This window comes from Anticarsia gemmatalis, chromosome 11 (assembly GCF_050436995.1).
Source record: "Anticarsia gemmatalis isolate Benzon Research Colony breed Stoneville strain chromosome 11, ilAntGemm2 primary, whole genome shotgun sequence".
Classification (NCBI taxonomy): Eukaryota; Metazoa; Arthropoda; class Insecta; order Lepidoptera; family Erebidae; genus Anticarsia; species Anticarsia gemmatalis.
This window is the reverse complement of record NC_134755.1, coordinates 4,649,720-4,667,455: the sequence shown is the minus strand read 5'-3', so window position 1 is coordinate 4,667,455 and position 17,736 is coordinate 4,649,720. Positions and strand designations below refer to the sequence as shown.

Below are 17,736 nucleotides of genomic sequence, written 5' to 3'. Positions count from 1 at the left end.
TTTCGATTCGAATTGTAAATTTCCTTTGAAATCGCTTTGTGATAGCCCGGTTAGTTTATAGGGTGTACTGTTATTGAATGCCAGTTCAGCTGAAGTTAGCTATGATTGTAAGATATTGTGTTTCAGTTGATTGTTTTTGTAGATTAGATACCCTGACTTGTTTTATTTAATTACGAGTATGCATCTGTATCAATTCGTCAGCTTCGTAGTTAGAAAAAAACTACCTTTTAAGCTCTACAGTGGTGCAATTCTCCACAGTCGGTACTATCGAGTATCGAGAGATTGACATTTAAAACGTACTGCCTAAATTGTTCTTACTGAGCTCGATAGAGGCGCTGATCAGATTTTGGTGCAAAATTACTAGATAGCCAGCCGGTTATCGGTAGACGATAGTAGTAAAGAATCGAGCTACAGTACTGGTGTTCCCTGTAACGTCGGTCAAGTCGCATATTCTTACGTTCGAAGCTCATATATTTTACACTTTACAAGTAAAATTCCAATTAATAATATAATCTGTTTATAAATCACTTCAACACCGCCCACAATCTAAAGCCTTCAAGCAAAAAATACTCCGAGTAATTTGTAAAAAGCACGTGTACAATTTTATTCATCTATCATCTGATGTCAAAATGTTTATAATGATACAATTTATTGGGTGTTATCTTTGACAGACGTTGATTGTATATTCATTAGAGTATTTTATTCTTTTAATAAGAAGACATTCAACTTATTTACATGTTATTTATTTCATCGGTGTTTAATGTCTTCTATTTACTGAAAGTTACGTGAAATTTGGGATTGGATTAACATCAGTAAAATTGCAACTACATTTGGCCTGAAAGAAGTTTTTTTACATTCACTTTTCTCAATGTGACGAATAAGCGTAGAAAAATCGACTTAATTGCATAGACAGAGATTGAGGCTTTTCTAACCGTACATCCGACATTTTATAAGCCTGTTTACTATGCATATGTACCCAACACACAAAGCGACAACAAATACTTGCATGCATAAATACGACCATATGCGGCACAAGCCAAAGAAAATGCATGAAAAGAACCCATCAGCATTCATCGATGTAAGACATAACATTGGAACATGCGCGGGAGTGCTCAACCACAATCCGTTAAGACAATGGGCTATAGGTTACAGCAGTTCTGTATTACAATACAAATTCCTAACACAAATTACATGTATACAGATTTCCGTGCCCGCCTCTCAATCGTTTTTCATTGTTCCGTGTGCAAATTGCCGATAGGCTGTTGAACGATGTTTCAGTTGGAGTAAGCGGTGAAAATAATATACGTATTCAATAAAATACTTGTATTCAATCTATTCGCATTTCTATAGAGAAACGTTAGTGAAACTTATACGAGAGAAAATGCGGAGTTCAAAGAGCGAAGTCAAGATAGAGGTGTTTCAATTATTTGATGTTTGTTGGAAAATGTTGATAATAAGAAAAATGAAAATTCGTTTCGATAGTAGCCCAGTGTTGGGTTAAAGGCTTGCGCACTATTACATGGGACTGATACTGGTCAAAGCAAACTTGGGTGCTTCATACGCCTCTGTTTTCTGTATTAAGGAATATAATTCTGTATTATTCTTCTGTATTAATAGCCCTTAGTTAAAAATAGTTATTTAGAAATAGTTATTTTTGTGATTTAACCGTAGTAATTCTACGAGAACCATAATGTAATTATTATGTCGGTTTCCATTAAAGTTTTCCACATGTGTATAAAACTATTGACAGGATGTTGCAACTTTTCGCACATACGTGCGAATTCCCTTTAGTAATCATTATACCGTCCCCTTATGCCTCCTCCGTTAGTTGTGGAATCACCTCGCCGTCTAGCCGTAACTTAATTGTTTTATAGTTTTAGTGATCGAGTATGTATATTCTATACAATGCTGAGATAGTTTTATGAATAGCCCTTACCGTTTTTGTCATTAACCAATAATGACAAGAATGGTAAATTTCATGTAACTTTGTCAAATACAAAGTTTTATAAGATTATTATGGAGAATAGTAATAAGTGTTCTTGAGTCTTTGCTGTCTCCTTGGGAACGAATAATGTAATATATTCCACTAATTCATTAATCCAATTCACGCTACATAACTTAAAAACCAGACTTCAAATCTCCCCAAAACCGAACAGTCTAAATCCAAAACAAATGTAATTTATTCATGAATGACATACTCAATAATACTTTGAATGATACCGTAAAAATGTAGTTCCATACACAAAGCGACGCGATTAGAGGATGCCGTAGAGGATAATAGGATTACTACAAACGTAATGTGGTTGGTTCGTAATTCATATTAATACCGTTAACGAATTATACGCTATAATCAACGGTTAGCTGTAATCGTAGCCTAAATCTGTTATTTATTTTGAATTATTTATGTTAGGATGTTGATTGGATTATTTCTGGTAAATTGTGTAGGTTTCGCATATTTTTGGAATTTTGTATTCGTATAGCTGTGACTACATGGGTAACAAACTGAAGTAAAGTTAGATGATACAATAACTTTGATGTTCCTTTCTCAAATTCAGTTTTTATCGATTGAGTAGTTTTTGTGTTCAACTTTAGGTTGGATATACATATATAACCTTTTTGCGCTTATATATAAGTCTATAATTCCCTTTAGCGAGATTGACTAGCCGTGCCTTTTCAGTTATATCCTTGCTTCTCAAATACATGACAATACTCAATAAATCTAGTACTCATTGTTAATCGTACATTATTACGACAAAACTTAATTTAAATTCCATACACATCCTAAGGGCGGAGTCGTATACGACTTTACCCACGAGCCACGTCAAATTTTATGTCTCGACGCCAGGGGGTCTAGGCATCCCTTTCTAATGCTAATAAGACTGTGACAAACGAATGCACACTACGACTGAAGGCATCTTTTACACCGTACCGAAACATAAATGTACCGAACAAAAATAAAATACCTATGAAGTATAAAGACCGTGTGACTGAGCCATAATCGGCCAACTTCGCTTACCATGCGTGGACTGTTGGCAAACGTCGGCGAGAATATTACGTTTCGTTATATAGTGTAACCACTTATGTTAAAATAAAACAGCAAACAGGCACCGTCTGCGGCGTTAGACACCGGGTGGCTGTCGTTCAAACTTCTAAGTTTTGTATACCTCCTCCTCCACCCCTCACTTGTCATACGAGGCTCTCTACTGTTGTGGGACTACAGTGATCATGTTATGCTATGGTGTAATAGGCAGACTGTTTAGAATAAATTCTATGCCTAATCATACAGTCGCTATAATTACAAATTCATAGTAACAGGTGGAGCTGAATTTGTAGTGTCGTATGTTATTATTCTCATTTGCATGCTGTCGCATTCTTGCTGAGTTGTTGCGCACTTTCTTGAAGCATTGTTATCATTTTGTGCAGCCTGCACTCTGCACTTTAAGCTTATAAACCTTATAAAAGGGTGAGAGTTTTACTAACATTTAGGTGTCATTAGAATAAAGAAAAAAATAGAGAATCTTCTGAAGACTAATCGCAAATCATGTTATCACAGGGGCGTAGTAGTCATTTATCTCAAAGTGGTGAACCTTAACCTTCAGAATCATTTTTCCTTTAACATACTCTATCTTTAGAAACGACATAAAAGTCAACTTGGAGCTAGCGAGAGTCAGCTTAGTCTTATCAAAATATGAAATGTGATCGTTTTGCTTCATTAGCAGAATTTTACTCTTTGGCAAACAGTTCCAGTTTCGGCTCACAATCAAATACCTTCACAATCAAGTACTATTTATCAGCTTTACCGATAACAAAGCAATGCCTCTCCATACTTTGTAACTAACTCGACTGAGCTAACTGTCGATTTGCAGCGGAATGTGAACTCGCTATCGACAAAGTAACAGTTTCATGGATGAAGGTGCCGTTTCGTCTGAGTAAGCCCTTAAATTGTAGATGTGTATTGAAGATAGCATAGGGTACTCTTTGGAATTCTTTAGATGTTTAGAGCCTTATGAGAATCGAACTGCGAGGTCAGATTATGTGATTTGTACGTTGATAAAAAAATACTGGTAAAAATCCCAGGGGAATTAAATATGTAACTTTTTTAGTACTTATTGGGTTTATTAATAGCATGCAACTTAAAAATATATTATTGTTTTAGCTTTCCTCTCAATAGTGAAGTGAAAACTTAGTTCCAAAATTGTTTCTACTTCATGCTGACTTTTTGTAACGAGTATTCAATGGTGAAATAGGTCCAATGCGTAATAATCAACTGAAAACTATAAATGCAAAGAAAAAATCGAACGGTAACAGTTTAGCACTGTTTCAATTCTTTCAAGACTGTTGATGGTCTATAAAGTGCCTTGTGTCAGATAAATAAAACTATCACCGTTCATTCGATGTCATTGTTTCATCGGGTTCTAGTGGTACATATCTCATACATTCGTGACTGGCTGACGATGCGTTCGTTTATTTATATTATTCTGCAACTACCACCAGCTAGCTGCTAGCTTTATCAAATATTAACCACTACGTCACTCTAGGTATCCCGGTTTATATGGTGCCTAGTATGTGTATCTCTAGTTGGTCACACTATAATTACACCGCTCCAGTGCAATTTGTTTAAGGAAGCAATCCGAATTTCACTGTGCTGAAAGAATGGTTGTTGATTTCGAATGGCATGAATTTGATGAACAGTAGGCGATATTCTATCTCTCTTGACGTTCGCGCTGTTAAGTATATTTGCATGAAAGCTCTCATCTCTCTATTAAGGAGGGGTCTATTTCGAATTAAATTTTAAATTTCAAACTAACGACAGGCAGGTCCAAGTGAAAAATGATTATCAGTATTCAGTAGTGACAATCCACAAACGCGAGGGCGAATTCACGTCAGCAAAGCTCTTCTCACCGCACTTACACAAAAGGCATAAAAGAAAAATTATCCGCTAGCCGTATCACTGTTTTATCTTATTTATTGTCGACTACGCCTACAAACTTAGACGTTATGTTAGAGTTTTAACGATTTCACATGATTTACCTCGTCTTCGGGATAGGTTGTTAATCTAAACTACTTTTTGCGCCATCGTGCAACCGGTCAGGACTATTCTTGTTTTATTGCACCTATAAACTACCTATAAATAATTTCACTTAACAGCTAACGCGCACTTATGTCGAGCTATAAAGCTTTTTGCGCTACATGCTTATTTTTTATGAGGGAAAAATGTGTGATTCTTATCGCTATTTAAAATCGTAATTGAAATACGCCTTTAAAACTAATTCTTCGTTAATTAGGATTAGCTAGATAGAAATACATAATAGATTTTTCGTTTGAAAAATAAGCTAGGACATAAAAATAAGGACTTATTTAAATAAATAATAAACTATATTTTGAACAACTCACATAATATAGTCATCTGATTCCAAACTAAGCAGAGCTTGTACAGAATGTACAATATAAATTTACAGAGCGTGTTACGTGTTCATTACGTTATTATAATAAGTAGACGTGTTAATTTTATTCACCTATTCCAAAACCCATTAGTCTGTCATTTTACAATCATTAGACGATGTAAGAACCAAGGACGTATCCACAATTATCAGCTTTGATTTTCACAAACCACTTAGTCTAATATTGTAAACATAATATCGTTTGCAATTCATATTGTAAGTGTAAGATAAATCCAATCACATAATGTCGTATTCACTATCCATACTTAATATTATAAATGCGAAAGTAACTCTGTCTGTCTGTCTGTCTGTCTGTCTGTCTGTCTGCTACTCAATCACGTCTAAACTACTGAACCAATTTGCATGAAATTTGGTATGGAGATATTTTGATACCCGAGAAAGGACATAGGCTACTTTTTACCCCGGGAAAATGACGCATTTCCCGGGAAAATTCAGAAAATTCAACGAAGTCGCGAAAAATCAATATTATAATGACATTGAATTAACAAAATTCCGTTGCCATGGCAACTGTTTTAATGGCGGATATGCCTTAGCGCGACTTCGTTATACTAAGAGATATAAATAATTTTGAGAATATTTTTCGTGAAAAAAAAGCATATTTTATATCATCACGCTACGACCAATAAGAGCAGAGTAGGTAACAGTAAAAAGTGTTACAAAAACATGGAAAATTCTGACCCATTCTCTCTTATGTGACGCAAGCGAAGTTGCGCGGGTCAGCTAGTTAAGAATAAACGTGCATTCGCTCTCAAATGTATCAATGCATATTATTATAACTGAGACAGCAACGTTGGTCTTTCAATTTAAGTGCACGTGAGTTAAAAGGGTTTATGCATACTTAATTTTTTTTTATAATACTGTTTATACTGCACAGGTAATACGCCGTTTATAATTATCGGTTAAAGGGTGGCGAGTCTATAGCTATAAACGGGACATGATTACAATCACTTGCTAGTCCTGTAGAGCGATTCTCTATAGCTACATTGTCGACAAAAATATTGTATTAAAACGTAAGCAGCGCCCCTAGCGTATGCGATAGAAACTAATTTTAATTACATTTTAAATGTTAAGCTTTCGATACTTGATAGTACTGACTGTAGGATATCGAGCAACTAGCTATTATTAACATTATTGTTATAAAAAAAATTAAGCAACCAATATTCTGGTAAAAATTGATATTAAAACGATATGCGTTACCTGACTCGGGTATTGGCAGTCGCAGATCTTGTGATTGGCAGTCGCTTATTTATACTACCGTTCAGATTATATACAGTCAAATAGTAATATTTACTTCTTAGTTTGAAATGCGATTGATTCATAGTACACTTAGCATTATAACAATTTACTATGATAATAATATTACTCCTTTGTTAAATTTCCTAAATTTTGCCGGATTTAGTATACTGTATTGTATTACTTGTGGCCTACAAAATGCAATAATATAAATAACATACTTTATGTGTGTTCAGATTTGTACTGTGAGTTACTGAACAAATCTTACTTTGATATCCTTTGTTGTTCAGTAACAGGGAGTGGTCGTATTTTAGGATCGAAAATTGCGTCACATAGGTTTATAAGCAGCAAAAATAAAACATACAGTTTTGAAATAAATTGGCATGAAAAAAATTATGAAGACTTATATTGATTTTTATGTGCCTTCTTTATTTATTTACAGACCGTTTTATGATATATTATGGGTCCTATTTCTTGTTAAAGAAAAGCTGAGTAAAGATAACGATATCATCATTTGACAGGTGCGTTTGTTGCTTAAGTCGTAATAACGTCCAACCTTCAAAGTAAAAAGGACATAAGATGCAACTAACATAATAAAACTTAAGTTTTTCTTGCACTGCAGTTACATACAATGTATGAGCAACTTTCTTAATCTCCAAGCCGGTGCCCATAAACAGAAATATCTTTTCAAAATAAACAAATAATTCGTTCCAGTTATCATATTACAAAAATATATGGTACATTTTCTTGTATCAAGGTGTCTGCCAATAAATTCTTCTCTAATGTAGACCCCTAGGCATGAATACTTAAGCTGGATATATTGAGTAGGGTATCCACATACAAGTAATTTATACGACACTGTTCATTTTTCTGCCGTAGCTTGTAGGATTTCAATGATTGTAAATTGCATTAGGATATAAACGGATTTGTAAAGCGTTCCCAAGGTTGCGCCCGCGCCGTTTGCTTAATCGTGAGAATTGGTGGCACGATAACTATGTTGTTTGTAATCCGATTAATGTTATACCTCACTTTGATATTTTAAGTTAATTTGTAATTTACTTTAAGGGCGAATCAGATTACAAAAATACCACCACTTAAGTACTTAATATCGATAGTTTAACGCTGCCCTTGTCTTTCTCCTGTAACTAAAGAAATACCAATTAAAAATTATTACTTGCTTTTGGTTGTATGATATGTGTATTCTGTGTAAAAGTTGCTAATTCAATAAATACTAGAAGCTAGAGCTAGGATAAATAATGGCAAACCAATATTCGGGACCTCGAACGGCATTTAATGTTGCGTGATTTCAGTATTGAGTTGTTAGCTTCTTTCTTTTATATCAAGCTGGAATAACCTGGATTGCTGATATACGTAAGATATGATACCCCTGAGAACGTTCAAGATAAAAACCTTCTGTGGGTCTCGTTTCGCTGAGTATTAGAATATTATCAGCTTTTATACTAAGTTTCAGTACCATTTATGCTCTACATTGTGGCAGTTGATTAACGTGCGGTAATGAAACAAATACGTCAGTGCTATCAACTCCTTCAGGAACAGTCAGTGCTTGTGTTAAATCATTTATTAGAGTCCATTGGCCTGTTTCAAGCTAGAAATACATATGTTTATGAGCGCATGGTGCGAAGAAGAGTCTGAGCAGTGGTCACCTCGCTTATCAGATTTTAATATCTGCAGACATTTGTTCACAAACAAATTCAAAGTTTTTGTGTGTGATGATCAAATTGTCTTTGGTGAATCCTTTTAATATTTGCTTTTGTGTTGTTACAGTGAGATGGCGCGGTGGCGAGCGCTTCAGCATGGCCGATCCACAGCTTGGCTTCTATTCTTCAGCCTTCTGCAAGTGGCGAGAGGAACGCCCGGTAAGTTATCATAACACATTATTTTATTTTGCGTTTTGTCCTAAAAGTTTGGATTATAAGTTCTATCATTACTGAAATTACCATATTAGTATTGGATTTAGAAATTATTTGCTGAAGCTCTTGAAAAAAGAAAAGAAAAAGTCATACCAAGTGAATGAGATTAGTCAGACAAACTAAAAGCCCTAGAAGACTGAAAATTTTACAGAGAGGCTTTTGGGACACGGATATTAACTATAAAAAAAAATGTTAGTCACCGAAGCGCTTTCTCACGATACCATAATGTGTTAATCATCAATTAGCAACAATAAAGAGGCAGCGACCGCCCTGCCTAATTTAATTTCATTTAGCCATCCATTGTCGGTTATCGTTTCCAACATAATTAAATTCTCCACAATGTAACAGCCATGAATGCATTATGATGCGATTAGTTTGATTCAATGTTGAGTTCAACGATGTTTGTAAACAGATTACAATGGAACAGTATTGATCTATACAAACACGATTGATGATATGATCTTGTTAGCGTCAATGTTTTATGTTGACACATGTTTTTATGCTACTTTGTTATTTGTGATATTAGTAATGTTAGAAATACCCCGGTATCCCCCAGACTCTGATATTATGTGTTTGTAAAGTTAACCCCTGCCTTGTCTCGACAGGAGACAGTTGTCCAGCAGTGAGTCAGGGGTTAAAAAAAAGATTTTCTACGGGAGTTGTCCTCATATGTTTGTAATCGTTGTTTCATCAATTTAGCAAAATCACACACATTATAATTTTGAAAATGTTGCTTTTGACATATGATCTCTAGTCCCGTTTATAATTTCACTTTTCAAAAAATCGTTCAACCTGCATCAAACGGCATTAAACAGCCTCTTCTAACTTTTGACTTTAACTTTATATGAGTTATTACATTCACATAACAAACGAAAAATCTATATACCTCTAAGTCTTTCGCTGTACAAGAGCCTACTTCTAAGTACAGTTTACATGTTAGGCAAACTCAACTTACCAAACAACGACAAAAACATACAATTAGGAAACTATTTGTCATAACAGTACATTCCATGATATAAACCAACAGGTTAAGCCATAAAAGCCTGTGTTAATTAGTACACGTGAACTTAATAAGCACATATATTCCGATACCCTTAAAGGAGAGACCCTTATAAGTATTTGTTCCAATTAGAAAACAGCACGAGACGTGTTTTCGTACAACGGTGGATTCTTGTGGGTCGTTCGTTCAGGCTTTTAGGCAATTAATTTGATGTTTGGTCCATATAAATTAGCTGGAACTAGTTTCCTAGTGAAGCTATTGGCCCATTAGCGAAACATTCCTTTGTAGGGAGGTAGCAGTTTCTGTGAAATGCAAATCCATTGGCTTTTAAAGTAAATTAAAATAAAGGTCAGGTGCGTAGTACTCGTAACCGCTGCCTGTATGACAAGATGTATAGATGTGAACAAGGGAAGTTTGTAAGGATCGTAACAAGTAACGTCCACCGGTCTTTGGAACGAAAGGGTGATTTTAAACATTAATGTATTTAAATAAAATGTATCTATAGTTGTACACAATATCGAGGCAATTAAGAATCTTTGCGATAATATGAAAAGGTTCGATAACGATTTATTTCCGCTTACCTGTGAACAATTAATCTAAGATGTCCGCTGCGTTCTAGATACCATTTATCTACTCCTGTGACATAGGTAGTTATAAATCGCCTATAACAGATTGTAGTGTAATCTATCTTTATATTTGATACCTTAACCGCCTTATAAACTAACGTGAAATAAGCTCGGACTAAGACAGTTCATGTTTTGTCCCTTTCAATAAAGTATGTAACTACCTGTCAATGAGAAAGACAAAATACGGACTAATCACTCCGAGTTTAATCCACGCTTATGTATAAGGCAGTAGGAACCTAGTTCTAATATCTGGCATACAAAATACCAGTATAGATGATTCAACCTATCTCAATGAATAATTTGTAAACATTCAAATCAATGATGCCATCTGTTACCATATGTAGTCATATATTGATGTCAATACGATAATACAACAAACTATCATTGATTAGTTCAATGTAGGCAGTCAGTCGTTTGAGCAGTTCCTTCGGTACTAAACCTCTGTGTGAAATATAACAAATTCTTCATGACTCTAAAAGAGTTGTTGGCTCTTAGTCTACCTCTTGCGGTACCTTTGTTAATCGCCATTATTCGCTTCTTTCCTGGTAAGTGTGAAATATTATTATTTGACCGTGGTTTAGGAGTGCTCAATTTAAACTATATTTAAAAGTATGTTTCTGAGTTTTTGTTAAGGATAAAAAACTCTGATACTAGTCCTTCATTACTTATAATCATAAAGTATCACAAAATCCTGTTTTAGTGTTAAGTACATAATCCTCCCCGTATAAGTTGTTTAAACCTTAATAGCATGGCTATGTTGCAAAGTTATCTTGGAAAATATTCGATACGGACTAAAATAAATTTATTTATTCTAAAGCTCAGAAATACCATTGCGTTTCAACAAAACAATACCGCCAGCTATTCAGTAAGCACGATTCACAGTTAACGTTATCGCAAACAATTTAATGGGAAAAGGAACGGCAACGTTTGCAAAACTTAATTAATTGTGCAGAGGCCTAACAAGCTAAGGTCTCTTGCACCTGTCGATTCTCTTATTTATTGCCGTTTGTTCATGTGAGAGTGTCTATCTGTACAGGCCTTTATCTGAGCACAATGTTACCGGAGTGATTAACTACTGTTCTATTCTATAGTTCTTGGTTTCATTATTGTCAATATTTGAAGTAGATATCCGTGTGAAATTTAGCGTTCGCTTAGGAGTTAATTGTTAGGTGAACAAAAAATGTTATCTCGAAAATGTACACAAATTCACTGCGTGTGCTGGAATCTTGTGCAAATGATTACTTGTATCTTGTGTGTTTTTGTATATTCGAGACTTTCTATTAGGTTCCTTGCCACAGCGTTGTTATTGCAGGAATTAGCTGGTGGGTGCTACTTTGTGTTTATGACGTAAATAATAATTTGATTTTTCTTCTTTGCAGGCCCATGTGAAGTGGAGACAGGGCAGTCGAGCATTATAGTTGATATTGAAGAAAGTAGAGGACTTCGTAAGTACAAAGTTATTTTCTGGTAAGACAAGGAATCGCTTGCGGATCGGAACGAATGAGAAGATATACATATATAGTGGTCCTTAGATTTATGAAGTTGAAGGCCTTTGAAAAGTCTGAGAACATGTTTAACTTTTTATCCCAGATTTTCAACTGATAAATTATTCAAAAAATGACTTATTTTGCAGAAGTGAACCAAAGCACAGTACCAGCGGTACTACCAATAGTGGGAGAGCCTGGTGTGGACGTGGTGTTATCCACGGTGTTCCCCAAGGGACCGACGTTGTTCCAGCTCGATGGAAAGCGTTTACAATTACTGCAGCCCCTCGACAGGGATGCGGATAACTTGTCGCATATGGTGTTTCAGGTAAAAATATATTAATATTTCTGCACTAAGTATGGCTTAGGATTTAAGGTAACATGTTTAACGTAAAGTTTGGATAGTAAAAACTGCTAAGGTTTTTGAAGACAAGAAGGTCAAATATTATTAGACCTGTAAATGTGGGTGGCGGTATTTTCCCGGAAATAATATGATAATAATATGATTAGAGTAAAAAAAAATCTCATAGTTAGGGCTCTAATGTTTTGATTTAAGCTTTTTCAGTGACGTGGTAGGTAGTGAAACTTAGTTTAAATATAACAAATGTCTCGTAATATACGGATTGCTATTATATTCTGAACTTTGCTTTGTCTTTGTGCCTTTTATCTAAATATCATCTAATACACACAGCTATTCGATAGTGTAGGTTTAATAACAATCAGATAAAGAGCTTTAAGAGAGAGCTTCACTTTCCATTCCATCTTTAGTTACTGATATGAGGAGTTTAAATCTAAAATGTCAATCATTGTTGTATGATTGACTTGAAAGAAACTGATATTTATTTGTTGTATTGTTAGAGCGTGTTAATACTGGGCTTGTTACGGCGCAAATAACGTTGCTTTTGTTTGCTGTGATATCTTTTTTGTGACATTTTTCGACGCTTCTGACCTTAATTTTTTAAAAGATCCTGTGCCATGGAGATATTTTTTGTCGAATTTTTCGAAATTTAATTTATAAATAAAACAATTTCTTAACAAAGCCTGGCGATATGACCTTAATTTCCTTATATATTTATAATAATAAAGTGGTATTAACCATGAACACCAATTTAATAGCCACGATAAAAAATAATGTCACTAAAATCCCTTTGTCAGACATACATTAGCTAACTATTACACAACAGATACTCATCATTCCGTATGTAGTTCTCACGGCCAAATATGTAATGTGTTTCCTAATTCATAAGTATATAATCTCAACCAGCCATTATTTATCAATGTAAAAACATATTATCTAACTAAAACGTCTTACGGTTATTTGTCATATAATTTATTAAGATCTTATAAAACGTCGCGGGCAGTAGCACTTTCTCTTCTACAAAAATCAACCTTATGATTTCAACTTTAGAATTGAAATTGGTTTGATTGTGGTTGAGTGAGACGAATATATCCGCTAACCAAATTAAAATAACCCCTCAGGCTAATAAGGTTGTTATTAATCGTCGGTCAAAGTAATTTGGTCGGTAATTAATGTGTCGTTTTGCAGCTGGTGTGTCAGGTGAAAGCCACGAAGAAGCGGCGGACGATACCGGTGATAGTGAGGGTGTCTGATATCAATGATAATGCGCCTGTGTTCCAAGGGACGCCATACGAAACCAGTGTTTCCGAGGTAAGTTCATTACATTGTTGATTTTTTACATTTTTTTTAAAGGTTCAGTAAATAAAAGTTTTTAATTAGAAAGAAAATACGAATCGTGGTATATGTAATCGTAGAGTAAAATGATTCTGGTGTTTTCTGGGTTTGATTTTCGGATCTTGGGGACACTTTTTTAAGATCGACACACAAGAATTGGTCACGAATCCTCCCTTACTTTTAAAACTCATAACTTTGATGTTGATGTTACCATTTTGCACTCCTAAGTTGAAGTCTGGATATAAATTTTCTGAGTATCTTTTTAAACAACGACCCGCATTAACCAATTTCACTATCTGCTTTCAGCTGGTACCCCTCGGTACAACAATCTTCGACAACATCAGAGCAGTAGACATCGACGCCGGGGTCAACGGCCTAGCGGAATACTTCATAATACCGGGAGATAATACGACACTGGAAGAAAAGAACGCAGTCGATGGATACGGCTACTTCGCAATACCGCTGCCCCATCAAGGGCAGGTTACTGTAAATAGAACCCTGGATTATGAGCGCACGCAGAAGTATCTAGTCACTATTCTTGCTTCTGTAAGTATACATTAGAATAAATATTTTATTTTTATCTATTCCTATCATGGTACTATGCTAATTAAAATTTTGTTGTTTTGCTGTTTGATGTAATCCATCAAACAGCTGGACACCTGTGCCCTTTTTTCAATACACTACCGTATAAGGTGATAAAAAAGAATTGTGGTTTGTATGTTCAATTACAAAACTTTATACGTGTAGTTAATTTTGTTTTACGTCACTGTGTCCTAATCAACTCAATGTTTCTTCAAACACTTTCAATTCTAGATAGGCTAATTGTATTTAACTTTTGTTCTACTCTTAAGTCTTTCTTCCATTAAGGTGCATCTACAACTGTATTGTGTGTTTCAGGATCGTGCCCGTGATACAAAACGTCGTCTATCCAGTACTACGACGTTGTTGGTGAATGTACAAGATGATGATGACCAGGACCCCTCGTTTATTTACAAGGGATGCACGCTGCATGAAGGAGCTTGCTTCAACCCGGAGTATAGTAGTTTTGTAAGTAAAATATACTGAAAACAAGTATATTTATATTTTAAAGATTCCTGTCAAAAGCCAGTATGATATTAATAAAGACAAGAAGTATGTGACAAGAAATCTAGTAGAATTAAGCGTGCTATGACGTGTAATAAAAAAAGAATAATACCTTTACTATTTCATGCTTGTCACGACGTTAGGCTTTATCGACGGCTTGAAGTAGTGGTATAGAGGTGGTTTAAGTATATAAACAGGGTTGTATATTGAAAGCTGATGAAGCTGAAGCTGTCAGCATTTAAAATTCTTCAATATTTATTTAAAACCTAATCAAAATATTTCCAAACCAGGTCAACAGTGGAGTCCTCGCCGGCATTCTATCAATCGAGCCTGAAAAGATCCAAGCAGTTGACATGGATACTTTAGACGCGCGCATACGATACAGTATAGAGAGCGGCGAGCCTGATTCCTACGCCACGTACTTCGCGATAGACCAGAACACTGGCGCTGTGAGGCAACTGGTTCCAGTCGATACTAGCATTGCGAAGAGGTTTCAACTGGTTATAAAGGTATGTGTAACGAAAGTTCATAGTATCGCGCATTTTTATTCTTGGAGGTTGTATCACCATTTTATGTTTTATATTGATAGTTCTATGCGATATAAAAAAAAATACCCTTAAAATATCCAAAAACATACTCGGAACCGAAATACAATGTCAGACATAAGTGTTGGCATGATGAACAATAATGTGAAGCATTAATAAATCTTTTAGTATGTTCTGATATAATAATATATATTTAAATTGTATATTATATCTTTCTTTTTATAGGCGGAAGAAGCAACCGAAGCCCGTCGTTTCACGACAGCTAAACTAACGATCACCGTACGACCGGTAGACGCAAGTCCTCCTGTGGTAGAAGCGACGTCCGATGAAGGTTTCGTAGAAGAAAACTCGGCTAAAGGCACTAAAGTACTGGATTCAGCAGGAGCACCTATCAGATTGACGGTGTCTGATCCTGACCTGGTAAGTAGAGTACCTAAACTTTTTATATTAGGCATTAATTGTCATTTTATGTTCCATCGCAAAATAAAGAAGATTTTTTTGGTTCTCTGAGTTTCGAAAAATAATGTTTCATTCTTATGTTTATAAGAACCCAAAAACCGTAGGGCTTAGAAATCCAATGGAGAGGCTTTTGCCCAGTGCTGTGACTAGAAACTGGGCTAAGAAATATTATTACATGACATACGATTACTAAATGAAGAAATATGTAGGAGAACGATTTGGCCGGATTTATTTTACCAAATGCTCAATGTATACTTACTTCATGAAAATATTTTATCCTTTCAGGGCCCAGGCGATCCAATACCAAAATACACGTTCGAGTTAACGACAAACTTCTTTGACATCGACGACGATGGCCATCTAGTGGTCAGCGACGAGAAACTCGATCGAGATCCTCCCAATCCTGGCAAATTTAGATTCCAGGTAAGCAACGATTAAATTATTTTACACATAATTTCACTCAGCAATTAGTTTGTTTTGGGTGAAATAAGTACTTCGTTCTACCCAATATAAATCCTCAAATGAAATTCTAACATAAAATCATCCTGATAGGTGGTCGCCCGAGAAGCGAATGGTGGAGCAGCATCGGCACCTTATTCATTGGCAGTGCAGCTGTTGGACCAGAATGACAACGCGCCCGTTATTCCGAAGACTCAACCGATAATTGTACCAGCCAGCTTGGAACCGACCGCTGTGCATAAGGTTAGTTCGAAAACAAAAGCAATATTGAACGTCTACTAAACCTGATAACTACTCTCTAAATCTAAAAATAACGTATGCTATGGAATTAATTTCTGAGTAACAAATAAAGTTAATACATTGTGGAAATATAAAAGTAATTTCTCCAAAAAGTTTTGGAATTCTAATATTTTCTCTCTTTAGTTTTACTTCCGCTGCTTCACGGACTAAAATATTATTGTTGTGTCTTCTAAAGTTAAATATGGAGTCAATAACAGCTACAATAATGCCAAAAAAACAGCACAAATTTCATCAGTAAGCACTTGAGTAGTAATAGTAGACAATTTGAATACAACGTCTTTTTACTGAAGGTAAATCATATTCACTCACTGAAGGCCCATTGATTAAGAGTCTTAAGTAACCAATGTAACCATGCGTCACAGAACATTACGACTTTCTTCATCTGACGCTTTCTGTTTTATTCAGGTAATAACAGTTCCATTTTGAATTTGCAGGTGGAGGCGATAGACATCGATGAGGGTGAGAACGCACGCGTTACGTACGCGATATATCACGTGTCTAATAATGGCGGGAACAAGTTCACAATTGATCCTAACACGGGAGTTATATGTAAGTTGCACTGTCTTTATTTATATGTACGATGATTATGTTCAAGGTATTTCTGTGGTCTATCGATATGGCATTGTTAGTTAGGTGTATATTTGAGATGTTTAGAGCTGTGCGCGTTATTAGGAACAGAAGTTACTTAAATTGATTTCTAAATAAAATATGCTGTGATTATGATCCGTGTAGATGTTCCTTTTTATGGCATTACGTAATAATTCGATAATAACCGTTATTATTGCTTAAGCAGTTTTAAAACCCTTTTTTTAATAAACAAATGTATGTGAATAAATTTCTTAGTGTAAATAACAATCTTATTATAAAGATTCATAGATTTTTAGTATATAGTCTTTGATATCTCTTGTATGTATATATTTGTGAATTTAATCAAAACACCCACAAAAATAGTTATACAGATTTATATTTTGAACTTAATATCAATAAAAATGTCTTTAGTCTTTTTAAACCAATAACTTTAGATAATTTCAATGTCATAACGCATAAAGGCCTAATTTATATGTCTACGTGTTCTTCACTGTTTTAGCATGAATAGCACTGAGAATGATACTTCTGTTCACAAAAATCACGATTTTATTAGATTTTTTACAACGATTTTCTACGCACGTCTCTTTAGATCTCTATCTTTGTGTGAAGCATGATCTCAAAATGGTTTTCTTCAAAATCTGTTTCACTGTGTTCTTTTATTTCAATTGGTATAATAACAGCATTATTATATTCTTTATTCTGCCTGCCTTTAGGGAGAAGGCATGATTTTATGTATAATGTATGTAAGTTCAACTCACGTCGTAACTTGAAATTGTCTTTAACAAAACTGATTGAGCAACGCTTGTATTCTTAAGTAATCGACAAACAGTGCCTTATTTTTTTATTGTTCCAGTGGAGAGAAAGATACTAAAA

At 35.0% G+C, this 17,736-nt stretch overlaps 1 protein-coding gene across 5 annotated transcripts in view; it reads left to right on the top strand.

The window, feature by feature from the left end:
* Cad99C (cadherin 99C) overlaps positions 1-17,736 on the top strand; it is a 163,345-nt gene that overhangs the window by 134,133 nt on the left and 11,476 nt on the right. For 4 of the 5 annotated variants that reach the window (XM_076119703.1, XM_076119700.1, XM_076119701.1 and 1 more), the window contains 11 exons: positions 8,481-8,572; positions 11,632-11,697; positions 11,886-12,064; positions 13,283-13,405; positions 13,736-13,975; positions 14,327-14,476; positions 14,803-15,021; positions 15,283-15,477; positions 15,802-15,939; positions 16,069-16,218; positions 16,710-16,824. In XM_076119703.1, coding sequence (XP_075975818.1) covers positions 8,485-8,572; positions 11,632-11,697; positions 11,886-12,064; positions 13,283-13,405; positions 13,736-13,975; positions 14,327-14,476; positions 14,803-15,021; positions 15,283-15,477; positions 15,802-15,939; positions 16,069-16,218; positions 16,710-16,824 — 1,663 coding nt within the window. In that variant the 5' untranslated portion in view covers positions 8,481-8,484. The remainder of the gene's footprint in view (positions 1-8,480; positions 8,573-11,631; positions 11,698-11,885; positions 12,065-13,282; positions 13,406-13,735; positions 13,976-14,326; positions 14,477-14,802; positions 15,022-15,282; positions 15,478-15,801; positions 15,940-16,068; positions 16,219-16,709; positions 16,825-17,736) is intronic. The other variant, XM_076119704.1, reaches the window with a different exon arrangement.